Raw genomic sequence first — 26,085 nt, 5'->3', positions numbered from 1 at the left:
GTATTATCACATTTCCTATAGGTATTATTTTAATCATTGTTCTAGATCTCGTATATGACCTATTAATTGCTGGCAAATTACTGGCACTCAAACAATTAACCTTATGCAGCAGTTATCCAGATATTTGATTGTTTGCATATTTTATTGTTAAGGTACCTTTTGTTTTGTTATCCCAACACCCTGTTTTGGTACCCTAATATCCAAATGCTCATATAGTCCAATTTATGCCTTTTTAGTCTTATTTTGAAGATCCTTTGCTATTTACAATAAATCCTGTTTCATACATACACAACTTGTCTGCTATGTTGTCTCATACAGGACACCCAGTAATGGTTCTCCTCTGGTGGGGCTGTCACCTGCATTAAGTAATTATCTTCAGTGCTCTCTAAGAGTCTGGTGGACTACTTACAGCCTGCTGTGCTGCTTTTCCAGCAGCTGTCAGGGTAACTGAAGCTGGATCAGAACCAGCAGGCTTCCTGCAGTTGAAGTAAGAATGCTTCATCAGCAGGTTCCTCTCAATTGGGTGTCCAGTAATGAACAGCAGCCATGAGGCTTCCTTTGTTGTCCTGGCCTCTAATTTTCACCCATAAGCTCTGAACTTGTTCACTGCTCTTTTTCAAAGACAGCTCAGTGCAGGCAGTCAGTAGAAGGGAAATTGCCCACGCCTCCTTCCTTTCTTATGAGGTTTATAGTCACTGATGGCAGTGCTCCAGTCATCCCACCAAACTTTAGTCATAGCAATTAGGTCATAGCTTTCTACCAGCAATTTAGAATTCCTCCTGTTTATTAGCCCTGCTACATGCATTTTTACAGAGACTTTTCAGTTGGGGTATTGACCATGTCACTGTGTTGATCACAGGAAAAATCCCTAATTTCCTGGGGGCATTTTGCAGGTATTTCCCTATTGGTTCCCTATTCATCAGCAGCCCCTGACTCTTTGTTAACTCAAAACTCCATCCTCTTCCCTCTCTTACATCTAGTTGCTTCCACCTTTGAGCCGTAGAATCATAGTACACCAGGTTGGAAGAGACCTCAAGGATAATCTGGTCCAACCTTTCTTGGCAAAAAAACATTTCTAAGTGTTAATTCTGCTGAAAGTATTCAGTATTTCTTCCCTCTTCTCTTTCATATCTTGTTTAGGCTACTAAATGTTTTTCTCATGTGTAGAGGCATTTTTTCCCTAACTGAGGAGGCAGTTCCAGTGGTATTGGCTCAGAGTGGTCTTCATGGGTCCGATTTCAAGTGAGCTGAAACAAAAAGTCAGTGTTTCTTCGTGTTTAAACTAAATTGTTGCTGTGGAACATCTGGTAATTTGAGGTTGATTGTGGTCTCAGACCACTAATTCTTCCATCCAAGAGTTAAATTTAATTTAAGGGGAAGAGAGCTGTTCAGAATTGTAGTTTCACCTTCATTTGACTGTTACCAGTTACCTAACTGGGATTTCTTCATGGCTGTATTTAAGATTTCAACTAGAGATAGTGTAAGGCTTCATCTGTAGGACGCATGTGCTAAGGGCATGATATAGAACCACAGGCTCATAGAATGCTTCCAGTTGGAAGGGACTTTTAAAGGTCCCAACCCCCCTGCAGTAAGCAGGAGCTATGTTGGGAATGGGATGGGATTAAAAAAGAGAAGCTGCTGATTAGTCCTTTTCTTTACTGCTTGTTTATATAGCAGAAGAAATCCATTAGCCTAGATAGTCAAATACCTTATTGTAAGAAAGAAGCATTTTCAAGTGTGCGTTGTTCATGTGCAGAAATACTTTCCTCATGTAAATACAAGAATGCACATTACTAAGATACATAGCATTTGACTTTTTCTTTGTTTTTGACAGGAAAAAGTGGCCCTGAATGCAAGCACTGTAGGGCTGATCCAGATAAGGAGTGCCGTTTTTGTTCATGTTATTTGTGTGGTGGAAAACAGGATGCTCACATGCAACTCCTGTGTGATGAATGTAATATGGCTTATCATATATACTGCCTGAATCCTCCCTTAAGCAAGATACCAGAAGATGAGGACTGGTAAATATACATGGATGATTTGTTTACCTTTGTTGCCATTCTGTACATGGTACCTTTTTGTTAATTGAACATCATGACAGACAATACTAAGGAATTTTTTAAAATTCTGCTGTGTTTTTTATCCGTTTATTTAACATAAGCCTTATGTTTTCTGTTTATTTTATTCTTTAAATAATTCACAGAGGAATACCATTAAGCTTTAATGATCATTATGAAGTTTCAAAATGAGTGTGTTAATTTTTCTGATCTGGTTGTCTTTGTCAACAGTGGTTTTTCCCCAGCCTTTTAATTTTTCAAGCTTCACTGCTTGGACAATTCTCTTACTCTGACCCTTCTCTTTCCCTGTTGATGTCTCTCTTCTCTTCCTGTCTTTTCTTGTTGCCTGTGCTCCATTCATTTCTCCTGCTGTGGGAGGAGCACCCACCATCTTGATACTCTTCCTTTCTACTGCTCGTGGTTCTGCAAGCAGGAAAGCCAAGATAACTAGCACTGTTAAATTAAAATAATTGTATATTGAAGTGAATCTGCATGGACCCATCAGTAGCCCATTAAGTTACCTCAGGCTTTGTACCACTTCTTGTCTTTATTAGCTATATACTCTTAGCACTATTCAAGTTTATCACCTGCCTGTGACTTACATGAGATGCTAATCCTTTATAAATGAGTAGTAAATAGAATTTTATTTTAATTAAGTTTTCCACTGCATAGACATGAATAAATATCTAAGGTGTCTATGGATACACTTTATGAAATATCTTTGAACCTCAATTTTGTGTAAAAATCTGTGTACATGCTTTCTGAGTTTTAGTGTTTTCTGGAAAGAAAGAACTCAGTCTCCTATATCGTAGTGGATGCCATAGTAGGTTTGTTTACTGGTCAGTGTAGGTCAGTTTATTGGTCACTAATGTTTTCTGGGACATTGCTTTTTTCTGAATTCCTTCTGTCTATATACCAGTGTATGATTTAGCAATTGAGACCATTAACACTGATAGGTGTCTCCCAGTGTGTACATTTGGCCACAGGAATACTGTTGTTGGAAGCTGATCTTTTCCTATGAAATTTCTCCTCGGGCAAGAGTTGTAGTCACTGTTTTTGGAGGAACTGCTCATTTGAAACACTATCTAAAAATATTTGCAGTACCTAGTAGAAATATGTATGGGTCATTGGAACTAAAAAATAGCATTTATTTCAATGTTGTCTGTGTGCCATCCACTTCTTCTATATGCAAAATTATTAAAGTGTTTATTCAGCGGTGTTTATTATTCAGCATGGTAGCCTGAACTATCCTGAAGTTTTCTACTGTCAAAGCAGACTGGTCTTCAGTGCATGATATCTTCTTCCTTCCTAGTATGTGTCAACATAAATGAGTTGATATGATGTGTTGGAAACCACTCTCAGCACAGAAGTGGTTTGTTACTGACTGCAAACTGTAAGCAGTATTCTGATTGCACCTGACCTTTGGATATAGCAGCAGAGTTCTTTTTTTACTCCCTTCATTCAAAAAATTTGGTGAGGCCATCTGTCTGGAAGTACACATCTCTTTGCTTCATGTGTTCTTCAGTTACCCCTTACTCTCAGTGCCAGCTCTAACTCAGTACTCCAGCAACAGTAAAGTCCATCTATTTCTTCAGTACCAGTCACAGGAAAGTTTCTGATAAAGAAAGTACGTGTGCTTCCAGTCACTGACCCCTCACACAAAACTCCGTAATTCTTTGCTCTACCCTGAAAGCAACTTGTTCTCTCTAGTTTCTTCTACACCCTCAAATGCACAGAAAGTTTGATGGGCATGTCAGGGTACTGATACTGAAATCTCACCAGCCATCAGTGTCTGTTTGGTTGAGCTAGTGTGCTAAAATGATCTTTGCCTACTGGGTGCTTCATTGATTTTTCAGATTTGGTATTAGTGTTCTAGTCTTCACTGGCATTCATTCTTTTTCAAAAGCATCTTCTGAAACATTCTTATGAGTTATCCTTTTTTATTTCAGAGGGCTGCAGAGAAAGTTGAATAATGGAATTTATTTATAAATGTAGAAACCTAAACTGCTCAAATCTCCCTATCCTATTCCAATAATATCACTATAAATGTACCACATAGGTCCCCAGGATTGTTTTCCTTCATATAGAAGATTTGGTGCTCTGTAGACAACCACACAACAATTAAATTGACTCTCATGTTCTTTAAAGTCCCTCAGGTCAATGCTAAGTGCACCTTTGGACCCTTCCTCTTACCTTTCTCATGCAAAAAACATGAATTTCCACAGTCAGTAGAAGTCTAATTAAAATAATTAAACTGTCTTGAAAAATAGCTGTAAGATTTTTAACTTGTATTTGTGAATGAAGTCACTGGGTGCTAGAGGCACTGTAATGGCTTGTGACAGGTAATTTTAGGATAAGCAGTGATGGCAGCCCTCTGCAGTTTTAATGCTTGGTCAAATGTAGAAGGTATCTATAGAATCATAGATTGGTGATTGGTTTGTGTTGGAAGAGACCTTAATGATTATCTCATTCCAATACCCCTCCATGTACAGGGACACTTCCCACTGGACCAAGCTGCTCAAAGTGCCGTCCAACCTGGCCTTGAACACTTCCAGAGCAGGGGCATCCACAGCTCCTCTGGGCAACTTGTTCCAGTGTCTTACCACCCTCACAGTGAAGAATTTCTTTCTAATAGCGAATCTAAATCTACTCCTTTTCATTTTGCAACCATTACTCCTTGCCCTATCACCACGTGCCCTTGTAGAAAGTCCGTCTCCAGCTTTCCTGTCGGCCCCTTCCAGCTATCAGAATGCTGCCCAGTTGCACTGGGAAAAGCAGTCAGTATCTCTTACCAAAGAGGTCTGTGGTCTTGCTTCTTCTTGCATACTAGGACTGACCATTAACGTCCTGACAGATTTTGTTTTAGAAGGGGAAAAATTTCCATTTAATATTTTTGTAGTGTAAAATTTGGCAAACTCTCTACAGGGGCTAAACATGCACTTTGGGAAATGATTCTCAGTTTCTCTTGCAGGGATTAAGCCACAATGTATGTGATACAGTATTTAATATTCCAAACAAAACTCAGTTTAAAAAATATTAAGGTACTGTGGTCACCCTATTAAGAGGGGGGGAATGCAATAGTAATTCACTTGTGAATATGCATTTTGTCATATTCCTTCTTTCAATGGGTTACTGCATATTCTTTGTTTTAAACAACTGTAATATCATTCAAAGTCTTAGTGTTAAACAATTTCAGCATCTTGTATTGTTTTTAATTTATTTTTATCTTCATAGCTTCATTGTCTTGCTGGTTTAACACCTTTATCGACATTGTGAAAACTGCTCCTGTGGACATTAATCAGTAATTCTTCTATTCATATTCACAAACAGAAGTTAATTAATAACCTAGTTGTAGTAGTTGATCTGAACGCCATTATCAATGTTGGTGTAGGTCAGGCTGCCTGCATGAGTGGCATATGGCCAAACCCAGCCCCAGAACATGGACAATATCCTTGGCATTGACATTCCTCCTGGAGTGGGATAAAAATTTTATTAGAAGCAGCTACTCCCTTTCTCTTTCTGATGTCATCACTTCACACAATTATCTGCTGCTTTCCTAACAGGATGGCACTGTGTTATCTGGAGTGAGTCTCAGCATTATATTCCGCTCACACACAGTGAGTGTGTGGATGCATGCGTGTGTGTGTGTGTGTGTGTGTGTGTGTGTGTGTGTGTCTGCACACATTACACGGTACCTTGGCTCTGTTTGGCATTCAGCTGTCTGCAGTGAAATTTACTGCACTCAAAGCAAAGAATAAGGGTAAAATGGGCAGGACTTAAAAAAACAACTATGAGTACTGCTTAGCAGCATACACTAGTCTCAGCTGTCTTCTCCTTTATGTGATCTGAATGAAAGAAGAGAGAATGAAGAGAGAATGCAGGAGACGTGGACTTCTTGAATATCTTGTGAGAAGGAATAATTAATTTTTTTTCCTCTAGCACTCCAAAGATACTGAAATACCCTTTTTAAAAAGATGAGAGTATTTGCTCATGTAGGGTTAATTTTTTAAGCCATAGCCTTCAGCTGCTAAAGACTGGTATGTGTTTGCTAGCTTGAACTACTCATTCAAGATAAACTGACATCATTTTGGCTACAAGAAATGTATTGCCATTATTATGAAGTAATCGAGAATTTACTGAAAACTTTTTTTAGGTATTGTCCTTCCTGCAAAAATGATTCTAATGAAGTTGTAAAGGCTGGAGAAAAGCTCAAACAGAGTAAAAAGAAAGCAAAGATGCCATCTGCCAGTACTGAAAGCCAGAGAGACTGGGGCAAGGTAGAGTGTATTTTAGAAATAGCTGTTACTCAAATTGTTCATGGATGTGCTGCATCTATAATTCTACCTATATATGCACTACACAAAATTCAGTACTGGATTGCACAGACAATAAGACAATGTTCAATCCTAACCACTATCTACTGGCAGTTAAAGCAGTGGAAGAATTACTAAGGTGACTAGAAGTAAAAATAAACAAAAAACCCAACTTGATCCCTCTCCCAAGCCCATAAACACATACTACTTAGTTACCATAACTTTAAAAAATTTGTAACATATTTTGATATATGTATTTGTTATAAGGATCGGATTTCTTATTATCTGCATTGAATTCACAAATGGTCTTCACTACTATAATATTGATGAATTTGTTCTGATGTATCTTTAGGGCATGGCCTGTGTTGGTCGCACTAAGGAATGCACTATTGTTCCATCAAATCACTATGGACCTATACCTGGTGTTCCTGTTGGGACAACATGGAAATTCAGAGTTCAGGTATGTTGTGTCTGTATTAGCTGGAGTAAGAATGATACTGAATGGGTTGAGCACTAAAACATGTTCTGGTTGACAACCAAGCCATTTCCACCAGGACTACATAAAGCAAATACATTATGATTCTATTATTGGAAGTGATACATAGGGTAGTGAAGGTTGAAATAAATTGATTTTACAATACAAATTAATAAGAAGCCTGTTGCCACTGGGAAAAAACCAAATTTCACATGTTTATATTCTAAGTGGGATATTTAGTGAAAATATTTAAGGGCACTTCACATGAACCGATTATACCAGGAGTTGTGGACTGTAGATTTTGAAAAAGTTAGATGATGTCACCGTAAATTGACTCCCTATTAGGTTTTGTAGTCATACATAATGGATGCTGAAATCTTCTTTTAGGCGGGTGTACAGCTTATACCAGTGTAAGCATGTACTGCTACTGAAATTAGCTGTCCATTCAGCCATTGCTGTTTCTTTCACTGTCTCATTTTCTGTTGCAAATATTTCTTTAGGCTCAAACTAGACTGGCAAAACAACTGTCAGAAAAATAATCTTGTCTGGGATAGGAGAAGAACTGATTTTCCCAGTCCTCCTCGTGTTTTTTTTATGTAAGCACAGTGCCAGTACTCAGAGAGGCAGGAATAAACAAAACAGGGAGGATGGCACAGCTTAATTTCATGCCAGTACTGACTTTTTTTATGGTTTCAAAATATCTGGTAAACTGCAAACTTACTTTATTTTCCTCCAGCCTCTGAGAGCACTGATTTTTGGTTTATCGTTAGGGTTTTTGTATTGTTATTTCTAGTCAAGAGAAATACCTACTTCTTTATTTTGCAAATCAGTTATTCTTTGTCTTGTGCATGTGTTGGAGTTTGTAACTGAATGTTTTCCATAATTTTGGGAAGAATAGATACAGGTTTTTATAAACTGCTTGAAGACAGGCAAGCCAAGAATCAAAAGCTTCTGACTTTTTTTTTCTGAAGTTTTCAACACTTGTTTCTCATGAGTTGAAAAGAGATTTTTCTTACTCTGTTGATAGAACATTTAGCAGGCAATTTTCCTCTGATAGTGGTACACTGATAGTGGTACATTTCAGTAGTGTGTGAAAAATTCTAGATTTGAAAGGCCAAGGAAGTTCTAAGGCTGCTATGGTTAGCAGCAGGCATCATAGTGAAGCAGTTGCAACCTAAACTAATTGTTTTGATCCTTTATCACCTTGATGTCCATCATTAACATTAACATCAATACAGACCTTAGATGAAATAGATTAAAACTGTAATGTAAAATTATGCTGCTCATCATACCAGTGATTTTATACAAAATTACCTGCTTCAGTTTTTCCAAATTCAGTTTGGATTCTTTGTGATATTTAATAGACTTCTCCTGTGTTTGAAAATCTTTTTTTGTGAAAGTAATTATCAAAAGTTGGGTTCTTGCTGGCTTCTGGATTAAGTGAAGTCTCATGACTAAGAGATGTTTCTTAAAATCACTTGTGCAAACTCAAGATTGAATTTCATTTTTGTTGCTTCAACAATAACTGAAATTGTTAATTCACCTTTTTGTTAGGAATTGAACTGGTAACACTGGTAGTTTTCAGGTGTTTCTAATTCTCATAGGAAAAAGGAACAGAATTAGAACACTGCTATTGTCATAATATTAAGTAGAGAGTGCTAATTTTTGTATCTTTGTGTGTAGACTAGACATCAAATGCAATTACCATTTCTACATAATAATTTAATTTTGGATACAAACGAAATAATTTGTCCTTTTTCTTATTAAGGGTTGAAATATTTTCTTCATTAAAAGTTAAATTACACTTGTTTCTTGTATGAATAATCTATTGAATGAGAAATATGCTCATCTCAGCAAAATTTTATGAGAATTTAGAGACCGTATTCTCTATATTTCCAGTTTGCTTAGTTTTTATGAAACAAACATTGCCCTTCCATATTTTTGGGTATTAGTTGTTTGGGCTTTTCTTCCTTAAAAACAAGTGGAATTCTCACCTTTAATGAGAGTCTTACATTAACTACTTACACAGTCACCTCTGTACAGTATTTTAAGCAGAACGTTGATTGTAGGCAGCTGGTTGTTTGAAAACAAATGCTAGGAATTGGCTTTTTTATTTTGCCAGGTGAGTGAAGCAGGTGTTCACAGACCACATGTGGGTGGAATCCATGGACGCAGTAATGATGGAGCGTATTCACTTGTATTAGCAGGAGGATTTGAAGATGAAGTGGTATGTCATTTATCCAAGCAGTGTTTGTAAAGATAGAGTTGTGTTTGCTGTTAGTCCTGTAACTAATGCTTACACAAATGCAGACCATGAAAAAAGCCCAAAACAACGTCTGATAACAAACTGAACAGTTTTTAGTATTTGGGGGAGAAATTTGTAAGCGAATCTTTCTTATGTTAACCCTAGCACTTATGTTCATACTTAAGCAAAATAATCATTTCCAGGATTTCAGGTTGTTTAGGGTAGTTGAATTTCAGTACTTTTGGACTCTGAGTTTAGTATTACTTAAACTCTGATATGTAACTCTATGCAAATAATATGTTCTAAGTTTTGCTTTGGTTATGACTTGTTGCTTTCAGGGTAGATAGACAATCCTTCCTTTGAATTTCTAAATGTTTCTAAATGTGATCGGTTGTGGTTTTGTTGGGGTGGAGGTTTCTTGGGTTTTCTTTTGTTGTTATTGTTTTGGTTTGGCTTGGTTTTGGGGTTTTTTTTATTGGGTTTTTTTCTGTTTTAAAGAAGCAAGAGTGAAAGGGCTGTGTTACTTGATTCTATGAAGTTCTGAAGGTTTTTCAGCCCCACTTATGAGTCCTTTCAGAACTTGTTAGGAAATTCTCAATGTTTTGTACTCTGATCACTAAAGGTGCTGGAAAAAAATTGTACTTTGCTGTTAATTTCTTAAGTAGAGTAACAAAAGCAGTTATGCTGTTAATCAAAATGGTAAATGGATCTGACTTTTATCTCATTATGCTCACCAACATGTATTTATTAATAGATTACTGTTTTTTGCAACTAAATAATGTTTACACAGGGTACATCCCTTCCTGCAGTTCTGCTCCTTCAGGTGGAATTTTGAATCATGCATCAGGTGAAGGATAAAGCAGTAAGCAGTCTGTTTTTTTAAAACATGCATAGCTGTTAATCACAAGGAGGAAGGCACAGGAGAAAGAAATAAAGATCTGAAATAGCATCAGAATGTAATGGTACCTACCAGCTGCTGCAGAGTATTGCCTCTGAAGGAATCTGTGTCTCCTACTGAACAAATCCCATTAGGAGGTACTTAGATTTGGGACTCATTACTGCATCCTTAGAGACAACCCCAACCCAAGCTCTATAACCCTGAGCCAGTGGCTTCTGAGAACACTATTGCTCGGTTGTTGTAACTGCTGTGTTGTGATGCTGTAGACTTTTTTTTTTCCTTTTGGGTGGTTACACTGATGTTTCCTTATTTCTGCTGCTGTAGTTATGACATCTAAAATGTTTCATAAACTTATCTGGATCCTTTACATGTCTTTTCCAGTTCACCTAAATGATGTTGTGATAATTTGTTTTTGTGGCCATCTGAGTATTATCATAGTCTAGATGATGCATATAATTTTGAGGAGGCATAGCAGGGGTGATGAATTGCAGAAGATACCCTAAAAATCTGAATGAATGTCAGCTTTTTTGCAGTTCTCTAAACTACAACTACAAAGTTTCATTTCCAGGTGCATTTTTTGAATTAGCTTTTCTTCAGTTCTTTTTTCACATACTATGTTTTATTTCCCAATTTACTTCAATTTTCCCCATTTTTTGGGGAAAGGTTGAAATTAAATTCCTGTTGTAATAATAAAAAAGAAATTCTGTACTTATAGCTGTCTTAAGTACAGTATCTCATTCCACAAGTGAAACTTTTAAGTAAAAATCCAGATAAAGTCCTCCGCTCACTTCTTGTCACTTTATTATATGAAAAAAGAGAGGTGACTCTTACTTGAATTTCTATGGTGTAAGGTGGGTACTTGTGTAAAAGCTTTTACAAAAGAGAAAAATAAATACATTTTGGAAGACTTTTTTTATTTTAAAAGAGGATGTTTATTAACTTGAAGCATTATTGTGCTCACTGTGGACATGTACCATTTTAATGCTGTTCTTGTGTCTTTTAACAGCTCAGTATCATGGTTAAATAATTGCAAAAATATATTGCAGGAAATAGAACCCACTACCTAGCTTTCAGGTCATTCAGGTTTTTTGTTGTGCCTTTGGAAACTTACTGTCTTGTACAGTACCAGGTGAAATTGTTTTGCACAAAAAGCTTAAACTCATTCTTAATTACACGCATATAAAATGTTTGCATGTTAATCTCTCTTCTGTAATTTTTTTAACCTTGAATTTTAACAGGTGACATGGCTTACCTACATCAGACACAAAGCCTTTGGAGTCTTGAATATGTTCATATCACTGATATGGTCTTGTTCTAGAGGAGTAGGAACATTAGCTTAAGAAACTGAGAAGTCTTTCAGGAATTTAAAATTATTTCAGAATAGACAAATATTTAAAAACTGGATATTGGACATTGAAAGTGACTGTGCAGTCAGAATTTTTGCAATCAAAGTATTTTGACCTGTATGTTCGTCATGTCATAGAGCTGTAGAAATTTCACTTCTGTGTTGAAAAATTGCCCTCTAGTTTTGTGTAATTGTTTTTATGTATCAGGGCTAGAACTGCTGTTTACTTTCAAAAGTTTTACTATCTTTGTTTCTGCTGGAATGAGGTAATGTTATAAAGATGGTAAATGAATCGTGTGGTTTACTTAGGTTCTTAAGAACAGAGATCGTTTCTTCTTTAAGTGCTTCTATAGGATCATACGTAAAATCTCTGAACTGAGATTCAGAATCTTTTGGAGAATAATTACTGCTGTGATTGTTCACATCCTTTTGTAAAAGATTCTGAGAGTATCGAAGAGAATAGCATCTCTAGTGACTGAAAAGGAATGCCAAGCAAATATGCTCATTACTTAGGTTTTTTTGTATTTAATACCAAACCCGTTCAGTGCCTGGAACTTTCAGCATCACTTTATGAAATGGCTTGCTGTCTATTTTAGGTCTTTGCTACGTTTGCATTAATCTTGTATGTGGATAATCAGTCCCAAGGTGTCAATACAATTCTTATTACAGAATCACAGAATGTTAGGAATAGGAAGGGACCTCTGGAGATCATCTAGTCCAACCCTTCTTCCAGGGCAGCTTCACCTAGAGGTGGGTGCACAGGGTGACATCCATGCAGGTTTATAACATCTTCAGAGATGTAGACTCCACCACCTCTCTGAGCAGCCCAATCCAGTGCTCTGATATGCTCAGTATAAAGAAGTTGAAGGTGTCGAAGAGCACTGGGCCAAGGATGGAGCCCTGCAGGACCCCACCTGTTCCTCATGTTCAGATGGAACTTCCTGTGTTCAAGTTTGTGCCCATCACCTCTTGTCCTGCCACCCAGTACCACTGAAAAAAGACTGGCCCCATCTTCCTGATGCCCACCCTATAAGTATTTATATGCTTTAAGTATTTTTATGCTTTGACTGCCTCCCCTCAGTCTTCTCTTCTCTGGACTAAAAAGACCCCAGAGACCCAAGTCCCTTACTTTCCTCATGAGAGAAGTTTTCTAGTCCCTTAATTATCTCTGTAGCCCCAACACTTGCTTGAAACACTCCAGCTGCAGTTAAGAAGTATTTATCTCACTAGATTTGCTTGATCCTTGTGATGACCGTGAAGTGTTTCAGAACCTCTGCTGAGTCTGCGTTGCACAGTGAAAGCACCAGTGCAAGAGCTGTAGTGCCAGTTCTGTAGTGAACTGGATACTTCCATGGCTTTTAATCCAAATCAAGTGGCATTAGGAACCTCGTGTCTAACTCAAAGTGGTTTATATCCAAACACCACTGGGACTGGCAGTTTACCTGGACATTTGTGTATGACCTGTAGCTTTAGCTGGTTTTACCTGTGCCATCTGAATCCAGTGTGAGTCCTGGTATTGAAGAGATGTAGTATCCTATATAAACTTTCTGAATTTTCATGCCATGGTAACTGCGTTTCCAAGGGAACTGTTCCATTCCCATCTCTGTTTATAGTACTAAGAGCCCAACAGAACAAGTTTTTTACAGCCATTACATGAAGAATCTCTTTACTGTGAGTCACCTGGATCAACCATGTAGCTGAAAACCTCATACTTACAACCATGAAATTTGCTGTTATCAAAAGCGGTAATTTCCAAGGTCTAAGCACCCTGCTGGTTTGACATTTGCTTAGAACTCCAACATAATTTGAAAAATAAGAGTTTCTAACTTTATGGTAGCTACCAATTATCTTCCTTTAAACTCAGATGTATTATTTCTCCTCTTGTGGACTGACCTTGTAGGGCGGTGGCTTTATTTCTTACTTCTTATCAATGTTTTGGATTTGCAGGACAGCTCCTATTCTGCAACAGTCTCTACTCCATCTTCTTTAATATTCCATATTGTTAGCTGTCAGTTCATGAAAGATGCTATTTAATACTAAAAAACACCTTTATTGCATTCTTTTCTGTATTTTATTGTCTCCACCATGCCTACATTATATCCAGAATTACTTTCACATTCTGAAAACCCTTATTTTGTTACAAAGATTTTATTAGATTATTTTTTGCTGCTAGTACATCTGTCAAAGTATTCTTACCTGCCTATTCGTCAACTTCTTTCGTAGTGGGGTGTGGAATCTGGGTCTGCTGTTCCTGTTTGTGCTTTTTTAAAGGTATTTTGCAGGACTTCACATATCTGATTGTTTCCAAAGCATTTGGGAATCAACTTGACATAAATTAATGTTGTAAACGCTTTGCAGAGCACCATTTAGCTCTTTTTTTTATATTTCATGCCTTCCAATAAACATTGGATCTGGAGTAAGTGCCTTAGGTCAGTGGCATAGGCCTTGGTTTCCATTCACAGGTGCCTAACATACTGAAATACTTCCTGAAATTCATACATTTTCATGAGACATAAGTCGTATTAGTACAACATATGTGAAATATTATACAGTTGTTGAACAGTAGTACTGTAGTGAATTGCATAGTTACAATAAGAATACCAATCTTTTCCTTTCATAAAATTCTGAAGGATCAGCAAGATTATATTAATCTTTGTTATGTAAAACCATGAGATTCTTGCTGGACTTCATAGATTTTTCACATGAGCACTTAAAAAAATTAATTCTTTTGATATTAAGCAGTATGTAAATATGGGAGATAAAGATGAAAGCAACAAATTCTAATTATATGTATAGAGATAAATTAATGTCAAATACTAAGTGCATGTCTGTTAGACAGGCAAAATTTTTATTTGCCTTACTTTATCTAGGATTTTAGTTGGCTAATTGAGTTACTCGTATAAATTTCAGGATTTTTGTACCCAGAAAATCAATAAATCAGTGATCTCCAACAGAGAGTCAAAGATAATAGTGTTTTAAAAGATGTCTTAAAATTCTTCTGTAGTTCTTAAATAAGGTCCTGTTATAAAAAATTGTCTTTGGCCCCACAAAAGCTTTCTGTGAGTGGTATTTTTGGTACACCTTGTTTGAAATCTGATTTTGAATGGATCTGAAATTAATCCAGACTGGATAGCCTGACTTGTTTACTTATTAATGTTTAGCTTAAAGGTCTTATAATTCACCATTTTGGCACTGAACATGGAAAGGATTAAAAAAAAACCTCACAAGGTGGTCCACATACAGTAGTTGTCTAGTATTTCACAGAATTGTCAGAGTTGGAAGGGATCTCTAGAGATCATCTAGCCCAATGTTCCTTCTAAAGCAGGATTGCCTAGAGCATATTAAACAGGACTGCATCCGGGTGCATTCTGAGTATCTCCAGAGCTGGAGACACCACAACCTCTCTGAGCATCCTGTTCCAGTGCTTTGGCACATCACAAAAAAGACATTTTCCCTCATGTTCAGGTGGAACCTCCTGTGTCCCGTGGGCTTGTGCCCCTTGCTCCTCATCCTGTCGCTGGGTACTACTGAAAAGAGTCTGACTCCATCCTCCTTACACCCACCCCTTAAATATTTTTAGGCACTGGTATGGTTTTCCCTCAGCCTTCTCTTCTCCGGGCTAAAGAGTCCCAGCTCTCTCAGCCTTTCCTCGTAAGACAGATGCTCCATTCCACAATTATCTTTTTTTGCCCTCTGCTGGACTCTGATCAGTAGTTCCCTGCCTCTCTTGAACTGGGCAACCCAGAATTGAATGCAATATTCCATCTGTGGCCTCACCAGGGCAGAGTAGAGGGGGGGGATGACCTCTCAACCTACTCTCCACACTCTTCCTAATGAATCCCAGGATACCATTGGCTTTATTGGCCACAAGGGCACATTGCTGGCTGATAGTTAACCTACTGTCTACCAGGACTTCAAGATCCTACTCCTCAGGGCTGTGTTCCAGCAGGTTAGCCTCTAATCTATACTGATTTGTGGGTTTTTTCCACCCCAGGTGCAGGATGTTACATTTGCCCTCGTTGGAACTCACTGGATTCCTCTCTGCCCAGGTCTCCAACCTCTCCCTGTCAAGCTGGATGGCAGCACAGCCCTCTGGGGTTTCAGACACCCCTCACAGTTTTGCATTATCAGCAAACTTGCTGAGTACATACTCTATCTCTTCCTTCAGGTCATTTTTTATTATGTTGAACAAGACTTCACCAAGTACTGACCCCTGGCAAAACCCACCAGCTACAGAGCCTGCACCATTGATCACAACCCTATTTTTCACGTGTTGAGCAACTTCCATCACGAGTTGACCACCTTCTAGTATTCCCATCTGTGGAGCTGTCTTGCTGTTCAGAGATCCAGACTGGCTAACAGTCATATAATTAAATGTTTTAATCATGGAGGAATGTGCTATGATACTGCCAGGCTCTTGATGTCAAGGGTGGTTTCTGGGAAGGCTCAGAAACACTGATTATAATATATTCGAGCTCTGCACTGATGCAAGTGGCTTTGTATTGCTTTGTAAATGAAATATGTCATTCCTCTTTAATTGGAATCTTTTTGCAGTACTGAACCATGAAATTATACAAAATGAATCATAAAATTGGGCAGATACACCAGTTCTATTAGCACCTACAGACTTGTGAGACTTTAAGGGAAATGAATGATGGCATGGTTTAGGTATCCCTACTACTTTGGGAAGAAAATCCTTTCAAATGTAACTGTCTGATAGTTAATTCTTGTCTTGAATTTAATAAGTTCATTTGAAAAGGCTTAGTGCTTTTTTTATTTTTAATCAAAATCTTAGCCTTTATTCATCATGCTTCACATAGGTGAAGCTGATGAATCTAGGGGTTGATGAACTCATGAAATTTTGGCATCTCTTGTATCAAAAAAGCCAATAGGACTTTTTTTCTTTTGTTCAGACCATCAGCTGAAGCTCATCTAGAAAATGTTTGTGTTTATGGCAGCAGATTTCACCAATCAATAAATGCAGTTTTTATGTGTGTGTTGGGACCGAACTTTGAAATTTGAGCACAAACACCAGAGGTGTTAATGGAAAGAGAAAATAATTGAGAACTCCTTTGAGATAGCTGATATTTCATTAGCTAGAAGTAGCCAATGCCCCTGTCAGTTGCTTCCTAAAGGCAACCCAGAGAAATAATGCAGTCGGACACTTCACTGGAATTTAAAGTCTTACTTTTTTCATTCTCCATTTTCTGTTAGACTTACATATCATTATGTAGCAAAATTGGAATAGTGGAGTATGGTTTAATACAGATGACCATCTGCTTATGTTGTATGAGGCTGTGTTAGAGCTTTGGGCTCATCTTCCACTCAGATGCCTCATTATGAGATGCTGGGTCAGTGCTACTGTGGCTGACATTCATTTGCTGTATAACGTGATCAAACTGTACAGACAGGAGAGTTAAAAAATAACTTCATGGAGACAACATAAGAAAAAGAAAAAGGCATTAAGAGAAGGCAGTAACAAAGGTCTTACTAGCTGGTGAAAGAAAGTTCTGTTGCAAGGAAGTTGAATTAAGCTGTGGAAAGCAGAAGAGAAATGGCAGAATTACATATTTTAAGGTAAGAAAATGGAGAGAAGATAGGAAAAAGGAAGAGAAGGGGACAAAAAGACTGTTTTAATTGCGTTTTTTATAATGATTTTGTTTCTTAAAGGAAAACATGCAGACCAATAATTCCTTTTCCAGCTCTTTTCTTTAACTATTCAATGCAGAATTGACAACACTATCAGTATTTTAAGCTTTGTTTTCTGATCCTCATGGGAAGGAAATAGCTTTTCACCTTTGCCTGTTACACACAGGCTGTCAGTTGAAAATTGTTACAGATGTTAGGGAGATCCAGCATTGTTTATAGGCAAACTCCAAACTGAAAACTAATGAGGAACTGCTTTAATGAGTCATTACTCATCAAAAGATCTCAAATAATAAGCTGTGTAGATATACATGCCATACTTTGCTTTCAAAGTAAAACATAATAACCACAATGTAATCAAGTTCTGTAGGTCCCTCTTTAGGTCTCCAAACCACCAGTATCCCCATTTCACTACCTCCCATGATGGACAGTATTCATACTCACATTTATTCCATTTTAAGGACTCTGTGTTTGTGCATCACTTACTCTAAATGTTCTCTCTCTACAAGCACTTAAGTATTTTCCTGAGCTTTCTTGTTTCTCTCCTTGTTTAGGACTTGCTCTCCTGACACAAGTTCAGATGTCCTTCCATTTCTTGTCATTCAGTCCAGATTAGCAACCTGTGTGGCAGAATCTGTCATTTAATTCTAGGAACTGTGTGTCTTTGTTCCCTCTAATCTTTATCTGTCTATCTATCTATCTATCTAATATATCTGATGTGAAATAAGTGAATGTAGTTATTCTGGGAAATAAAGCAGATATGAGCCTCCTTTGCTCTGTGTGTGTGTGTGTGTTAATATATTTGATTATTATTTGATTATTTGATTCTGTAACAGTTATACTCCATAATTGTTGCATTTCTTTTCCATTTCCTTCCCCTGGATTTCCAGTTTCTCCCAAATCCATATACTTTTGCCTGCTTAGGCACAGAATGCTTGGTTAGTTAAAAGAAGCAAATGTAACCTGTTAGGTGTGGAAACTGCCCAAGAGGAGAGCATGGATGCCTTATACCCACGCTGCCTCTTCAAGCACTCTGTTTTCTGTCTGCCTCTGCCTAGTGCCCACACAGAAAACAACTCAGTCTTTCTCTGAAGATACTGGATAGTTGATGGTTTTAGCCCTTTTACATTTTATTCATTTTCCATAGAAGCTAGTTCCAGATAATTCATAATTATTTAATTATTAATACTGTTGCATTTTCTCTTGAGGGTTTTTTTTTGCTTAAGACTGTTTGTTCTTGTTTTATATTTGTGTCTTCTGCCAAAAGAAGTCTGTTCAGTGCTTTCTTCTCCTGAATGCAGTTCTACCTACTTGTTGATAAAACAGTATGTCAAGAACCTGTCTTTTCTTGCTAATAATTTTCTCCTTCCTGCTCACAAATGTAGCTTTTCTGTCTTTTTTTTTTTTTTAAACATTTTTACATATGTTATTTCAATATTTGTCTAAAAATTTGTGTCCAAAAAGAGGGGAAATCACCTTCCAGTTTTGGTTCACTTCTGCATGTGTGTCAAAAAACTACCTCAGCAGTTTCCCTGGCTCTGGCACACGATGAATATGTATTCATTTTTTTGTTTTTTTCATGAAACCCAAGTCATTCCAGTTTCATGACTTTCCAAGATGCAGCATTCTGATGTTATAAACCCGGCAATGCTTCTTACTCAGTGTTAAAATGTAATTTTTTTTCACAGGCGTGATTCATCAAGTGAATTCATCCTCACTCATAGTACTATTAGCATAATCACCTTTGTGTATCAGTGCATTTTTTTTGCCTTGATGATCTCTGAACGCTTCAGTATAGCTCAATTATATGATACCTTATTTTACCTTATGGCTAGATAAATTTTGGGTGAGAAATACTCTGTATAGTGCAGAATTTCTGTTAGGTTTTCCCTACACAGAGTAAAATAAATGTAATTTCTATAATTAATCAATGGTCTTGTTCAACATTTCTTTCTAACTTTTTCTTTTTCTGCTATTGTCAGTCATGAAATATCTGTAACAGTCTTGCACTGGATCCTTAATAATGTCAGACTTTTAATAGTGGTAAGAAATTGCCTGAATTTTACTACTGCATACAAGTATGTTCAGATTTTTGCTATAAAAATTAATATAAACATTGTACTTCTACTATATATTTACCATGTTACTTCATGCTTTGTACAAAATCTGGATCTCCAACGTGATATATAAGAGTGATATATAAGTGATATATAAAAATATACTTGTAGAATATATATATTTCTGTAAGTATTGGAATTTGTTAGGAATAATATTAATATCTATTACCCATTTCCTAACACAAATTGTAATACTGGCTTTACTTATGTGTATTTAGATTATGACGATTTTTAAGGTTCATAGTAAAAAATGTTATCAACCATGCTTCAAAGAAAATTATATGTAGAGCTTAAAAAATGTGAATCTAAATGAACTGAAGCTCTTTCTAGTTCAGAAGAGCTGGCACTGTTACTGCATTAAGCACCTGCCTTGCATGTAAGGCAGAGCTGTTTGTACTTACAAGCAGAAGTGATCCATCCCAGGTATTATATACTTACAAACATTATATGTTTACAAACATTCTTGTAAGTTAAAACTTCTAGAGCAAGTGACCACTTGATAGAATGTTTTTCCATCCTCAGAATTTTTTTCCTCAAAAGAGTTTTTTTTGAAATGCAAAAGTACGATGTTTTTAAGACAGGCAATTTTTTCATAAGAACATTCTGAGTAATATGTTCCATCCAGAGCAGTAGCTTTGTGTTGGCACAACTACTGCAAAAGGTCAGTGATGCAGAAATTAAGAACACATCTTTCCATGCCTTGGATGAGAGTTTTTCTCCTTCAGAATACACAGAGCAAATGAAATTGCATTTTTTTAAAAATAGAGTTTCTTTAGTTTGAAGTGTTATAACAAAGGATAATCTTCTTGCACAGGATCGAGGGGATGAATTCACTTACACTGGCAGTGGAGGTAGAGATCTTTCTGGCAATAAGAGGATTGGAGAGCATTCATTTGATCAGACATTGACACACATGAACAGGTAAGTTTTGAAGATGAAATTGAAAAGTATTTCCAAACAAAGAGCTGTGTTGTGGTGCTTTATTGAAAAGTTACATTTTGCTATACTCGTTTACTCCTGTACATGGAATTCAGTTTTGTAAGCAGCATATTTTATCAAGCATTGTGTTATGGATATTTAAAGAAATGGACACTTCAGGGAAATAGGTTGCAGCATTGCTTGTACAGCTCATCGTTATGTCTCTGGTTGAAATTGTTGTACAATTGCCTTCAGAGGACTCCTATAATGAGAAGTATGTCAAAACTCCTGAGTGGATGTTTTCTATTCTTGGTGTTTTCTATTCTTCTTCAATGGTTAAATTGATTATGAAATGTAACTAGAAAAAATGTTTGTTTTTCTGTGTTAGAAGAATTTTTTCCTATTTTGCTAGCCATTTCTTCCATTGTAGTTTTCTACTAAAAGAAAGGAATTAGTGCTTTATCAAAATAGATGTGCTTGAAAGAGGAAATATGTGTCCAAAAGATGAATTAGACATCTGCTTACAGTGGGTTTATGTCTTCTAAAAGCCTGCCTGAACAAAGAGTTCTCCATCCAATCCTATTTCTAAGAGCATAATCTCTGTTATGCAACTGACCACTTAATACCTATGGGATGCTGAGACTGCCTGAGATATTTTCTTTGCTAGGTATGCTTCTAGATACATCTGTAGCTGTACGCAGAATGCAAGGGGATTATTTTAAGCTTAGAGTATAGGGAGGAAAAGGCTGAATTGGCTGATGAGAAAGGGAAGGAGGGAGGGAGAAAAGAGGGGATGTGAACAGAAACAAGGAGGAAAGGATGATGGAAGTAGGTTTAAGCAATAGGTTTTCAAGGATATTCAGTGAATAGAGCAAGCTTCCTTTAGGAAACAGAATTAAAAACTGGAATTCTGCATCTCAGCATTTGTCTGGTTTTAAAAAATGAGAAGTGGCAAAGCTGGTCTTGTAGTTTTTCAAGTGTTTGTGTGCTTGGTGCTGTCCTCAGTTACTGATTTTGATACAACTTTTCAAGCAGTGTCATACTGAAAATTATGATAGTTCCACACAGCTGAATGTGTGTTGGTTTTGCTTGTCCGGATTTTTTTTAGCTTTAAGTTACGTTTTTATGTAAGAAGCAACTTGGAGAACAGTACTATATGCTCGTGTCTTACTGTTCTGTACAGTGTGGGTTTCATATTTGACCTCTGTCTGTTTATGAAACATACTGTTTCTTCTATTCTGAGATCCATGGTTTGGTTTGAGTCTGATTTTGAAGTGTTTCCCACCCCTGGTCAAATCACCTGTGGCATTAAAGTGATGGCTCATTCTGGCAGCTTGGTGTAGTAGGTATTCCTCCTGTCTTTCTCCAGCTTTCCAGAAGAGGGTTTCAGGTACATAAAGGTATAAATTGGATAAAGCTACTATGATTAACTCCTGCTCTGAGAAATATCTGTATTATGTGTCAGATGTGAGTTACTTAGATTTTTTAGAGTAGTAATTTTGTACTTTTTTCTCTATAGTGTTTTTCAGCATATTTGTTACTCTTGTATACACAATTAAAAAGCCTTAAAATCTGTAGTTAATGGAGACTAGAGATAGGGAAAGCTTGACTTTTGGTATAATTTTCTTTTAAAGCCCTCAATGCTATTTAGGAAGGCCTTATTTTCATAAAGAAGGAATATTAAATCTAAAAGAATTGGTTTGTTTTATTTAGCACTTTCAGCTCAGCCTTCATCTGGAACCATGATGGCAATATCTTTCATGTTGCCATTTTTTTTTCTTACCATTCATGGTAACATGGACTTCATGGCTTCCATCAGTTCTGCACTTGTTAAAAAGAATACACTGAAGAGTTCTGTGCTGCTTGATAAGGCATAATTGTACAAGATTGATACGTCAAATGTATTAATTCTCAATGATCTGTTGTGTGAAGCAGTCTAGTTTATGAAGGTTTTAAATCTCTTTCTAGGGCATTGGCCCTTAACTGTGATGCCCCACTGGATGACAAAAATGGAGCAGAGTCTAAGAACTGGAGAGCTGGTAAGCCAGTCAGAGTAGTTCGCAGTTCAAAAGGACGGCGAATCAGCAAATATGCTCCAGAGGAGGGCAACAGATATGATGGCATTTACAAGGTATTCTGATCTCTGCTGAGTGCAACATAACACTTTTCTTCAGATGTTTTAAAAAGTCTCATACATGTTACGTTCCACATTCTTTGTCAATACTTAAAAGAAATATTTTTTTCTCCATCGTAACTTTTTAGCCTTATCTTATTCTGCAGAGAACTGAAATAAAATTATTCAGAGCAGTAATAATAGGACATCACTCACAGTAGGATATATAAAGTTGAATACACAAGCTACTTTATATGGGCTTACTGAGTCACATTCATCTCTGGACATCAAATTATTTCCTCATTTTTTCATCTGTGTCTCAGCACTTTGTGCATTTAATGACTTCTTAGCATCTGAAATAAATGTGCGTGCCTTTTAAGAGCACTGTATTTATAAAAAGAACCTAAGATTTTGTGCCTAAGGGAAGAGCGGCAGTAGAACAGTAATGCCTAACTGAATATACTCATTTCTTCTTGAACAATTTAAGTATGACTATATGCGTTTGTTTGGCTTGTGATAAAATAATGGCAGTAATTTTATATTGTTCTTTAGGTGGTGAAATATTGGCCGGAAATTGGAAAGTGTGGGTTTTTAGTTTGGCGCTACCTGCTGAGGAGAGATGACATCGAGCCTGCACCTTGGACTTCAGAAGGAATGGAGCGATCAAAGAAACTGGGTCTGAGTGTACAGGTTTGAATCAGGACCCTCAGGATTGTTTTTATTTTCAGTTCCAGGAAACAGGTTCCAGGAATAGGCATCAGTTAGTTAAATTACAGCCACATTTTCCTCTGGTACTTCACTGTGAAAGGATTTAGTGCCCCAAACCACTGCAGTTTATCTGCAGACAGGAAGAATCCTCTAGTAGCAGCAGAGCAGAAGGAACAGTAGATGAAGCTTTCTGCCTTGGCAGTGAATTGCACGGCATGTAAGGATTGGAAAATTAAGAGTTTCAATCCAGTATTGTCATCCTTGGGCTAGAAAGAATTTCTACAAGCAACTATTGTTGTCTGAGAAACTGAAAAACCTGAGCGTTTTTATGTATTTTTCTCTCTGCATGACTGAGGCACAGAACTAAACTGACCATGAGGACTTGGGTACTGCAGAATCCATGAAAGATGGAAAGAATTAACATACTTGTTTCTGTTCTCACCAAGGCAACAGTTTATCTTACAGCATGCCACCATCTCCAGCCTTGCCTAACTCATCCCTGTAGTTGTAAGGGAATAGATGTGGCCACTGGCTTCCTTCTAACACAGTCCAGTCTGGGTTAGATTATTTGACTTGACTACACTTTCTTAGTAATAGGTACTAATGTACATGTTTTTCTCTGTCACGTACAGTTTTAATAAGTATTGTGTAGCTATTTCAATATGGATGTTTTGGTTTGTGTTTTTTTTTTTAGTATCCAGAAGGTTATTTGGAAGCCATGGCTAGTAAGGAAAAGAAAGACAAGGTTAAAAGGCTCACTGTCAAACAGGAACCAGCCAGCCAGAGTAATGGAAACCAGAAAAGGACAATTGATAATGGTACTTCTTTTGACTTCTTTTTACTTTTTTAGCATTCAGCAAAGTTTATCATGTTACATTTATTACATCAGTAGCATGAAAACTTTGCAGAACTGTGCAGTTTTTTTGGAATACTGTCGTCCTATGATTCTGTGGTGCTAATGTAAACTGATAGGCACATGTTCTGTAACAGATTGGCAGTGCAGGGACCTCAAGTGCAGCTGTGTGCTGAAGTCCAAAACATTGTGGAACAGCAAGAGCTGGAGGAGGGACTTGATTGCTTCCTTTCATGAATGTAATCCATGTTTCAGCCTTCTAGAAACAGTTTTGTCTTCCCCTTTCATTAGCTCAGACTAACACCCTACTCTGTTACTGCATCTGTTGGTCATAATCTTAAGCAGGTATAGAGGAACCTACGAATACACCCAAAGCCATGAGGATGGGAGATGGAGGGAAAGGAGAGGCTTTCCAGCTGACCCAAGAGCAGCAATGGCTGATTAGAGAAGACTGTATGAACCAGAAACTGTGGGATGAAGTACTTGCTTCTCTTAAGGAAGGACCAGTATGTTTGCTGCATGCAAATTTTTTAATGTTTGCCATTTCTTCAGACTACTAGGAGAAATCTTGAGTCGTTCTTAAAACCTGGTTTGCTTGTTGCATTTTTTCTTTACTTAGACTGTGCCTAGCATTATTTTTATTTCTAAGACTTCTATTTCAAGTGAATAATCCTTGCTTGTACAGTTTGCTGTTGGTGTCGTGCTCAGTTTACACCTGTATAATAGTCATCTTTTCTTGCTTAGAAACATTTTTAAATTAGAAATGGCTTTTTTTTGGTCTTTTCATTTTTGAAGGGAGTGTGTTTTCTCTGAAATTAATAATGTATTTTTGTGCTGTCTTGAAGCAAGGAATCAGATACGAAGAAAGATGGTTCTGACCACTACTTGATGTTTAGATAGTTAATAATTTTGAGAAAAAATACAGCTAGTTTATTGTATTTAAGAACATAGAAGGTATTTCATCTTCAGATTTAGATACGAAATGAAAAATTTTCATCCAGATCTATGTTATCCAAGCTTTGTAAGTACCTTAAGGAACCTTAAGTAAGGGAGAAAATACTTTTTTTTTCCTCTAAATGTCAAGGACATTGCAACAATAGCTCAAGATTGAAGAGGCTATAGTCACGAGTATAAAAAAGTCCACAAAAGGAGTATCTCCTGAAATACAGCATCTTTCTGTATACTTAGTCATACTGATGTCAAGTGCAAAGTTATTTCAGCTGTTTTGCTCAGGACATCAAGGCACTAAGATGTTAAAATAGCTTGATAAATCTCAAGTCAGTGAAAATCAAACCTTTGGTTGGAAAATGGGTATCTGAAAATGGATATACATAATTCGTTTACTTGAGAATTACTGGTGGCTGCATATAGTGTTTCTGTAACAGGAAAAGCATCTATAACTTTAGTTATAGTTTTTGCTATAATGCTGCTGCAATTGTCTTTACGTAGGACTATAAAGTTATTCTCTGTTATCTGTCTTGTACCCAGTGTCTGTAATGGCTAGAAGGAATTAGAGCTCTCAGATCTGTGCATGATGACAGACAATACAGATACTGGTTTGTGAAAAGGAGAAAACAGTAATTTAAAACTGGTTAAGTTACTGAGAGGTAATTTTTCTACAGATTCCTACCCACAATTTTGCTAAGATTTCCCTTTGTTTGTTACCAAAGGCAACGTAGCTTTGGGTGGCTACTGTGAAAATATGTATCTTTCTGCATGAAATAACAATCTTCCCCTTTAATTAAATAAGATGTGGTCTAAAATGTATCTGGTGTTTTAAAAATTACTACAAAGAGCCGTATTTTTACTACCTGTAGATTTCTATACGTGGGCTTGTATTCTTGAGATATTTGGAGATCACTGACATGCCAGGGATAAGCATGCTTATGTATTTAAAACACCTGACAAGAGTTCATCTTGAGACTCCTCAGAGATGCCTTGAGAAGATTTAAAATCTGGGGAGATTGATTTACACACTGCAGAGAATTTGGCCTTAGAAGAAGCCATTAAGGTAGCCATAATCCATAAGCACAGGAGGGGGTGCAGAAGTGGTTTCCTTAGCAGAAGCTGTTCCCTTGCCAGAGAAGCAGACACCTACCAGGGACATGCAAATTTCTAGCAGCAGTTACTTAACACAGTTTCTAAATTTTCTAACCTATGCTGAGATTCAGGCATGAGGGGCCCTCTGATCTGTTTAATTATGTAACAATAGTCATACAAGCAAGTAACTAATCTTTAAAACATGAGTACTCTGATTTGTGGAAGAGCAGGACAATTAAGCAGTCACAGATCTGCTGCCTGGTTACTTTTAGAAAACTGCTCTGATGGATTTTGAGGACTTAGAGAACTTCTGGAAATTCATCATCTTTATATAATGAGTTGTTTTTACAAGAACAG

At 37.0% G+C, this 26,085-nt stretch overlaps 1 protein-coding gene across 2 annotated transcripts in view; it reads left to right on the top strand.

Annotated features, from left to right (window-relative positions):
• UHRF2 (ubiquitin like with PHD and ring finger domains 2) overlaps window positions 1-26,085 on the top strand; it is an 84,279-nt gene that overhangs the window by 55,367 nt on the left and 2,827 nt on the right. The window contains exons 6-14 of one of the 2 annotated variants that reach the window (XM_030467559.1): window positions 1,835-2,021; window positions 6,211-6,334; window positions 6,723-6,830; window positions 8,968-9,072; window positions 19,911-20,017; window positions 21,983-22,145; window positions 22,680-22,817; window positions 23,530-23,653; window positions 24,031-24,194. In XM_030467559.1, the coding sequence (XP_030323419.1) occupies window positions 1,835-2,021; window positions 6,211-6,334; window positions 6,723-6,830; window positions 8,968-9,072; window positions 19,911-20,017; window positions 21,983-22,145; window positions 22,680-22,817; window positions 23,530-23,653; window positions 24,031-24,194 (1,220 nt within the window). The remainder of the gene's footprint in view (window positions 1-1,834; window positions 2,022-6,210; window positions 6,335-6,722; window positions 6,831-8,967; window positions 9,073-19,910; window positions 20,018-21,982; window positions 22,146-22,679; window positions 22,818-23,529; window positions 23,654-24,030; window positions 24,195-26,085) is intronic. The other variant, XM_030467560.1, reaches the window with a different exon arrangement.

The sequence above is a fragment of the Calypte anna genome, chromosome Z (assembly GCF_003957555.1).
Source record: "Calypte anna isolate BGI_N300 chromosome Z, bCalAnn1_v1.p, whole genome shotgun sequence".
Classification (NCBI taxonomy): domain Eukaryota; kingdom Metazoa; phylum Chordata; class Aves; order Apodiformes; family Trochilidae; genus Calypte; species Calypte anna.
The sequence above is the reverse complement of the archived record's forward strand: the minus strand, read 5'-3'. Positions and strand labels throughout refer to the sequence as shown.